Source organism: Oncorhynchus clarkii, unplaced genomic scaffold (assembly GCF_045791955.1).
Source record: "Oncorhynchus clarkii lewisi isolate Uvic-CL-2024 unplaced genomic scaffold, UVic_Ocla_1.0 unplaced_contig_8869_pilon_pilon, whole genome shotgun sequence".
Lineage (NCBI taxonomy): Eukaryota > Metazoa > Chordata > Actinopteri > Salmoniformes > Salmonidae > Oncorhynchus > Oncorhynchus clarkii.
Window position 1 is genome coordinate 195,904 of NW_027260947.1, and position 9,235 is coordinate 205,138.

The 9,235-nt window shown below is 43.1% G+C and overlaps 1 protein-coding gene across 1 annotated transcript; it reads left to right on the forward strand.

Moving 5' to 3' along the window:
* Positions 1-527: 527 nt before the first annotated feature.
* On the forward strand, positions 528-7,426 carry LOC139402485 (heat shock factor 2-binding protein-like). Its single transcript, XM_071146449.1, has 6 exons — positions 528-621; positions 2,755-2,902; positions 3,032-3,135; positions 3,788-3,937; positions 6,634-6,778; positions 7,305-7,426. Exons 1-6 carry the CDS (start codon positions 571-573, stop codon positions 7,424-7,426), a joined length of 720 nt encoding a protein of 239 aa, XP_071002550.1. The 5' UTR covers positions 528-570.
* Positions 7,427-9,235: the final 1,809 nt, after the last annotated feature.

Below are 9,235 nucleotides of genomic sequence, written 5' to 3' on the forward strand. Positions count from 1 at the left end.
CTTACCTGTAAATAAGTTACTAAATAATTATCTAAAGAGGGTGAATTCTCACTGCAGAAACAATCAATAGTGGGGAGAGCGCGTCATTCTGGTCCATCCTAAAAATGTGCAGTGCGTTTAAAAGAACTGAATAATTTATCCAGGTAAAAATGCATTTGAACACGCATTTCACGATCTGACATAATGGTAGCCTACTTTTGTGATTTACATAGGACATTTGCACGTTTTCCTTGGTTCTAGATATATTTAAACATTTTGAACGAGGAGCCATTTGGGAGCAAAATGAGCCGGCTCTTTTTCCCGAACGGAGCCAAATGAGCCGGCTCTTTTACCTGAACGGAGCCAAATGAGCCGACTCTTTTACCTGAACGGAGCCAAATGAGCCGACTCTTTTACCTGAACGGAGCCAAATGAGCCGAATCTTTTACCTGAACGGAGCCAAATGAGCCGGCTCTTTTACCTGAACGGAGCCAAATGAGCCGGCTCTGCTCACCGAAAAGACTCGGAATGCCCATCACTAGTGACAAGTGCACTAAACTCATCTCAAAACAAACCTCAGATAAATTAAAAATGACTCAATTCATAGACACAAAGATGTGGGCTTTGTGCAAGAAAGGAAAGGTATTTATATCATATTTTTGACTATCACTATAGTAAAACAAAAATATTGAGCTCGCAGATTAGCTTCCATGAAGCTGCACGTTTGCTAGCTACCGCTGGCTACTGTAATTAGCTAACAAGAGCTAACCAGACACGAATACACAGGTACTTACTTACATGACGATGAAGTTACTACTTATTCACAAGTAAGTTCTCTCTTTGTAACAACCATCTCAGCAAACAAAGTTGAAGAGTCACTGTCAGCTAGCCTTGTAGGTCGAGTAATGTTGGATTAGGTTACTATTTCGGTCTGGTCAGGAGCGAGTCCGTTATTTGTCGTGTGAAGAGATAATTTACCTGAAAGTTCTGTCCGTCCTTGTCCTGACATTTACATTGTAATTTTCAGATTTGTCCACTAGATGCCAGACCTGCAATAACTATTTCAGAGCTAGCAAAGATGGTCTGCTTCTAGTGATCTGTATGCATACAGGGACTCTTAAATGACAACCTAATATTACAGATATGACTACAGCATACCACCTAATATTACAGCTATGACTACTGCATACCGCCTAATGTTACACCTATGACTACAGCATACCGCCTAATATTACAGCTATGACTACTGCATACCACCTAATATTACAGATATGACCACTGCATACCACCTAATATTACAGATATGACTACTGCATACCACCTAATATTACAGCTATGACTACTGCATACCACCTAATATTACAGCTATGACTACAGCATACCACCTAATATTACAGCTATGACTACAGTATACCACCTAATATTACAGCTATGACTACTGCATACCACCTAATATTACAGCTATGACTACAGTATACCACCTAATATTACAGCTATGACTACTGCATACCACCTAATATTAGAGCTATGACTACAGTATACCACCTAATATTACAGCTATGACTACTGCATACCACCTAATATTAGAGCTATGACTACAGTATACCACCTAATATTACAGCTATGACTACTGCACACCACCTAAAATTACAGATATGCCTACTGCATACCACCTAATATTACAGATATGATAGTCTCAGGAAATCCCAGACCTCGGGCAACAGCACGAGGAGCATTGTTCACATTGTGAAGGCACCCTTTGTGCCTAGGGAGACTACAGATATGACTACTGCATACACATACACTACCGTTCAAAGGTTTGAGGTCACTTAGAAATGTCCTTGTTTTTGAAAGAAAAGCAAAAAAATGTGTCCATTAAAATAATATAAAATTGACCAGAAATACAGTGTAGACATTGTTAATGTTGTAAATGAGTATTGTAGCAGGAAACGGCAGATTTTTTAAATGGAATATCTACATAGGCGTACAGAGGCCCGTTATCAGCAACCATCACTCCTGTGTTCCAATGGCACGTTGTGTTAGCTAATCCAATTTTATAATTTTAAAAGGCTAACTGAACATTAGAAAACCATTTTGCAATTATGTTAGCACAGCTGAAAACGGTTGACTGATTAAAGAAGCAATAAAACTGGCCTTTAAACTAGTTGAGTATCCTGAGCACCAGCATTTGTGGGTTCGATTACAGGCTCAAAATAGCTAGAAACAAAGACCTTTCTTCTGAAACTCGTCAGTCTATTCATGTTCTGAGAAATGAAGGCTATTCCATGCGAGAAATTGACAAGAAACTGAAGATCTCGTACAACGCTGTGTACTATTCCCTTCACAGAACAGCAACAAACTGGCTCTAACCAGAAAATAAAGAGGGGTGGGAGGCCCCGGTGCACAACTGAGCAAGAGGACAAGTACATTAGAGTGTCTAGTTTGAGAAACAGATGCCTCACAAGTTCTCAACTGGCAGCATAATTAAATAGTACAAAACACCAGTCTAAATGTCAACAGTGAAGAGGCGGCTCAGGGATGCTGGCCTTAATTAACAATGTCTGCACTGTATTTCTGATCAATATGATGTTATTTTAATGGACAAAAAATGTGCTTTTCTTTCAAAAACAAGGACATTTCTAAGTACCACAAACTTTTGAACAGTAGTGTATTTGCCTGGCACATTGGCAAAAATAAGCCACACCTTGCAAAAATCAAGTAAAAGCTGTAACAAAACATTTATGCACATGACTGGCTATTGATTTTCTGTTCTAGGTTGACAGCCGAGATGGCCTGGTCCAAATCAGAAAAAGAGACTTGGAGAGATTGACTACAGAGGTCATGCAGCTCCGAGAGTTCTTACCCAAAGTAGTGAATGGAGACCTGATTGAGATGCTGCAGAAAGCCCGTGCTGCAGAGACAAGTAAGCTGCCCTTGAAACGGCTCTACGCGGATGTTATCATACAAGTAGGCTGATAATGAATAACATGAATGTTTGTATTGGGAAATAGCCTAAACAGTGAAAGGGAAAATTGTGTGTGTGTGTGTGTAGTGAAGGAGCGCCTTGGTCAGGAGCAGGAGCAACTGAGACAGGAGTGTCTGCACCTCCGCTCTCGCCTGGACGCAGCGCAGAGCGAGTGTCAGAAAGAGAGAGAGGTGAGAGATGGAGGGATATTAAAGAGAGAGGTGAGAGATGGAGGGATTTTAGAGAGAGAGAGGTGAGAGATGGAGGGATATTAAAGAGAGAGAGGTGAGAGATGGAGAGATATTAAAGAGAGAGGGGTGAGAGATGGAGGGATATTAAAGAGAGAGAGATGAGAGATAAAGAGAGAGGTAACCTGTTCCCTAGGTAACATTGTGTGTGTCAGAGTATGTCTTAAGGCCTCACTTGTAGACCAAGAGAAGATGGTTCCTGGGACAAGTATGTGTGTGTGTGTGTGCGTGTAAGTGTGTGTGTATATGCGTGTAAGTATGTGTGTGTATGCGTGTAAGTGTGTGTGTGTGTCTGAGTGTAAGTGTGTGTGTCTGAGTGTAAGTGTGTGTGTGTCTGAGTGTAAGTGTGTGTGTATGAGTGTAAGTGTGTGTGTCTGAGTGTAAGTGTGTGTGTCTGAGTGGAAGTGTGTGTGTCTGAGTGGAAGTGTGTGTGTCTGAGTGGAAGTGTGTGTGTCTGAGTGGAAGTGTGTGTGTGTCTGAGTGGAAGTGTGTGTGTCTGAGTGGAAGTGTGTGTGTATGCGTGTAAGTGTGTGTGTGTGTCTGAGTGTAAGTGTGTGTGTCATCATGTTAACCTGTCTGCTGCATGCCCCTGCAGGAGAAGCTTGTTCTGAGGGAGCAGCTGTGGGAGAGTCGGGAGCAGCTGCAGCAGCAGGCTGAGTTCTGTACTGGGCTGGGGGCTGCCTCCTGCACCCTGCTGTGGAGCACCTCCAGTAAGGAGGAGGCAGTCAAAGACATCCTGGCTGATGTGAGAGGCATTCATCCACAGACCTTACAAAACCTTTCACCCAATTCCAAACCAACCCCTAGCCGCTTACACACCTGTGGAGATCTGAGAGGACTGGATAGCTATACCATGATGACAGTAGCTTTATCACACCTGTGGAGATCTGAGAGGACTGGATAGCTATAACATGATGACAGTAGCTTCATCACACCTGTGGAGATCTGAGAGGACTGGATAGCTATAACATGATGACAGTAGCTTCATCACACCTGTGGAGATCTGAGAGGACTGGATAGCTATAACATGATGACAGTAGCTTCATCACACCTGTGGAGATCTGAGAGGACTGGATAGCTATAACATGATGACAGTAGCTTTATCACACCTGTGGAGATCTGAGAGGACTGGATAGTTATAACATGATGACAGTAGCTTCATCACACCTGTGGAGATCTGAGAGGACTGGATAGCTATAACATGATGACAGTAGCTTTATCACACCTGTGGAGATCTGAGAGGACTGGATAGTTATAACATGATGACAGTAGCTTCATCACACTCTTTAATAGACTTGGTGGTGTTTTACTCTATAGCGCCGACACAGAAGTACCGATGGCCTAGGGGTCAATTTACATAGATTACATAGATTTTTTGATGTTTATTTAATTTGTGTTATTGACTGTACGTTTGTTTATGTGTAACTCTGTGTTGTTGTTTGTGTCACACAGCTTTGCTTTATCTTGGCCAGGTCGCAGTTGTAAATGAGAACTTGCTCTAAACTGGCCTACCTGATTAAATAATGATTCAGGGGTCAGCACTCATCTGATGCTTTCCACTCCAGTCCATGTCCTGGTTGTCTTTAAACTCTAGTCCATGTCCTGGTTCTCTTTAAACTCTAGTCCATGTCCTGGTTCTCTTTAAACTCTAGTCCATGTCCTGGTTCTCTATAAACTCTAGTCCATGTCCTGGTTCTCTATAAACTCTAGTCCATGTCCTGGTTCTCTTTGAACTCTAGTCCATGTCCTGGTTCTCTTTGAACTCTAGTCCATGTCCTGGTTCTCTATAAACTCTAGTCCATGTCCTGGTTCTCTTTGAACTCTAGTCCATGTCCTGGTTCTCTATAAACTCTAGTCCATGTCCTGGTTCTCTTTAAACTACAGTCCATGTCCTGGTTCTCTATAAACTCTAGTCCATGTCCTGGTTCTCTTTGAACTCTAGTCCATGTCCTGGTTCTCTTTGAACTCTAGTCCATGTCCTGGTTCTCTATAAACTCTAGTCCATGTCCTGGTTCTCTTTGAACTCTAGTCCATGTCCTGGTTCTCTATAAACTCTAGTCCATGTCCTGGTTCTCTTTAAACTCTAGTCCATGTCCTGGTTCTCTATAAACTCTAGTCCATGTCCTGGTTCTCTTTAAACTACAGTCCATGTCCTGGTTCTCTATAAACTCTAGTCCATGTCCTGGTTCTCTTTGAACTCTAGTCCATGTCCTGGCTCTCTTTAAACTCTAGTCCATGTCCTGGTTGTCTTTAAACTCTAGTCCATGTCCTGGTTCTCTTTAAACTCTAGTCCATGTCCTGGTTGTCTTTAAACTCTAGTCCATGTCCTGGTTCTCTTTAAACTCTAATCCATGTCCTGGTTGTCTTTAAACTCTAGTCCATGTCCTGGTTCTTTTTAAACTCTAGTCCATGTCCTGGTTCTTTTTAAACTCTAGTCCATGTCCTGGTTCTCTTTAAACTCTAGTCCATGTCCTGGTTCTCTTTGAACTCTAGTCCATGTCCTGGTTCTCTTTAAACTCCAGTCCATGTCCTGGTTCTCTTTAAACTCTAGTCCATGTCCTGGTTCTCTTTGAACTCTAGTCCATGTCCTGGTTCTCTTTGAACTCTAGTCCATGTCCTGGTTGTCTTTAAACTCTAGTCCATGTCCTGGTTCTCTTTAAACTCTAGTCCATGTCCTGGTTGTCTTTAAACTCTAGTCCATGTCCTGGTTCTCTTTAGTCCATCTCTAGTCCATGTCCTGGTTCTCTTTGAACTCTAGTCCATGTCCTGGTTCTCTATAAACTCTAGTCCATGTCCTGGTTCTCTTTAAACTCTAGTCCATGTCCTGGTTCTCTTTGAACTCTAGTCCATGTCCTGGTTCTCTTTGAACTCTAGTCCATGTCCTGGTTGTCTTTAAACTCTAGTCCATGTCCTGGTTCTCTTTAAACTCTAGTCCATGTCCTGGTTGTCTTTAAACTCTAGTCCATGTCCTGGTTCTCTTTGATCTCTAGTCCATGTCCTGGTTCTCTTTAAACTCTAGTCCATGTCCTGGTTCTCTTTAAACTCTAGTCCATGTCCTGGTTCTCTTTGAACTCTAGTCCATGTCCTGGTTCTCTTTAAACTCTAGTCCATGTCCTGGTTGTCTTTAAACTCTAGTCCATGTCCTGGTTCTCTTTAAACTCCAGTCCATGTCCTGGTTCTCTATAAACTCTAGTCCATGTCCTGGTTCTCCATGTCCTGGTTCTCTATAAACTCTAGTCCATGTCCTGGTTCTCTTTAAACTCTAGTCCATGTCCTGGTTGTCTTTAAACTCTAGTCCATGTCCTGGTTCTCTATAAACTACAGTCCATATCCTGGTTCTCTTTGCCTTTATCCTCTTCCATCATCCTCCTTGTTCCCCTCCTTAATTCCTCCCCTTTCCCTCTGGCCACCTCTGACCCTGCCTCATTACTCTAATTGTAGGGTAAGCTGCAGTCCTTCCTGAGCGTGGCGGGCCAGACCCTGGAGAGCTTTGTCAAGTCTCTGGATGGGGAGGCCAAGGCCGAGCAGCAAGACTCCAACTCCCATGAGCAGCAGTTTGTTCTGGCGCTGGCCGGAGTCGTCACCAGTGAGTGTGTAGCTATGTCACCATGGCCGGAGTCGTCACCAGTGAGTGTGCGGCTATGTCACCATGGCATCCAAACTGTCTACTGAATGTATTTTGATAACCACAGTTTATAATTACACCATCTCACTGTGAGTTATTCCAGTCTATGCTGTGTTATATAACATATTTTGCATCATATAATTAAGCAATAAAGCATGAGGGGGCGTGGTATATGGCTAATATACCACAGCTAAGGGCTGTTCTTACGAGTGCCTGGATACAGCCCTTAGCCGTGGTATATTGGCCATACACCACAAACCCCCGAGGTGCCTTATTGCTATTATAAACTGGTTACCAATGTAATTAGAGCAGAAAAAATAAACGTTTTGTCATACCTGTGAAATATGGTCTGATATACCACGGCTGTCAGCCAATCAGCATTCAGGGCTGGAACCACCCAGTTTATAATAAATGGCACACCCTGCTCAGCGTTATCATCTTTAGCTCTCCAATCGGTGACCTCTCTGCTGTTTGATTGTCCACTCAGACGTGGCGGCGGTGACGTGTGGGCGGGACTACCTGTCCAGCTCCGCCCACGTCCTCCTGGAGACTCTGATTCAGCTGCTGGAGCTCCTGAAGCCTGGGGTCTTCCCCAAACTCAAAGTGTAAGACTGGAGGACTTCTAAATCACTCACATTAATAATCATACACACACACACGGTCTCCTCAGCAGTTATGTTGGCCGACCCAACACACACTCAACATCAATACACACAGCCATCTGAATCCAGATCAAATGATACCTACAATAATAAATTAACTAGGCATTGTAGTTTCTCTGCAGGTGGAGGAATGATGATGGTTATTGTAGTTTTTCTGCAGGTAAATTAATGATGATGGTTATTGTAGTTTTTCTGCAGGTGGAGGAATGATGATGGTTATTGTAGTTTTTCTGCAGGTAAATTAATGATGATGGTTATTGTAGTTTTTCTGCAGGTGGATGTGGATGTCCATTGTAGTTTATCTGCAGGTGGATGAATGATGATGGTTATTGTAGTTTATCTGCAAGAGGATGAATGATGATGGTTATTGTAGTTTATCTGCAGGTGGATGAATGATGATGGTTATTGTAGTTTATCTGCAGGTGGATGAATGATGATGGTTATTGTAGTTTATCTGCAAGAGGATGAATGATGATGGTTATTGTAGTTTATCTGCAAGTGGATGCTGATGGTTGTTGTAATTTATCTGCAAGTGGATGAATGATGGTGGTTATTGTAGTTTCTCTGTGTTACAGGTTGATGCTGATGGCTTTGTATAATGTCAGTATCAGTGTAAAGGGACTGAAGTATATCAGGGAGTTTCCAGGACTTCTCTCTCTCATCTGGACCCTTTTGGAAGGTAAGAGGGGTGTGAGGGGTGGGCTTGTGTGCTTTGTATGTGGCGTTATAAAATGTGTGCATTCAAAAGCGTTTGTTTGTTAATTTGGATCTCTTATTGCCCACAATGGGGCTAATCGTCCAAGAGTCCAGTGTGTGTCCGAAAGACAGAGCCTGAATCAGAGGTCAGAGAGCTGGCATCAGTGTGTTTAACTCAGATCAGCGAAGAAGGACTCGTGTTGTGGTCAGTTAGGAGGATTAAGACTGTATATTTCTCTTTCTCTCTCTCTTTTTCTCTCTCCTCTCTCTTTCTCTCTCTCTCTCACTCTCTCTCTCCTTCTGTCTCTTTCTCTCTCTCTCATTCTCTCTCTCTCTTTCTCTCTCTCCTTCTCTCTCTCTTTCTTTCTCTCTCCCTCTCTCTTTCTCTCTCTCTCTCTCTCGCTCTCTCTTTCCCTTCCTCTCATGCTGTTTCTGTCTGATTCTGCCCATCCTCTCTTCCCTCACCCTTTCTGTTTCATTCTATCTCTCTCTTTTCCCTCCCTCTCATGCTGTTTCTGTCTGATTCTGCCCATCCTCTCTTCCCTCACCCTTTCTGTTTCATTCTATCTCTCTCTTTTCCCTCCCTCTCATGCTGTTTCTGTCTGATTCTGCCCATCCTCTCTTCCCTCACCCTTTCTGTTTCATTCTATCTCTCTCTTTTCCCTCCCTCTCATGCTGTTTCTGTCTGATTCTGCCCATCCTCTCTTCCCTCACCCTTTCTGTTTCATTCTATCTCTCTCTTTTCCCTCCCTCTCATGCTGTTTCTGTCTGATTCTGCCCATCCTCTCTTCCCTCACCCTTTCTGTTTCATTCTATCTCTCTCTTTTCCCTTCCTCTCATGCTGTTTCTGTCTGATTCTGCCCATCCTCTCTTCCCTCACCCTTTCTGTTTCATTCTATCTCTCTCTTTTCCCTTCCTCTCATGCTGTTTCTGTCTGATTCTGCCCATCCTCTCTTCCCTCACCCTTTCTGTTTCATTCTATCTCTCTCTTTTCCCTTCCTCTCATGCTGTTTCTGTCTGATTCTGCCCATCCTCTCTTCCCTCACCCTTTCTGTTTCAT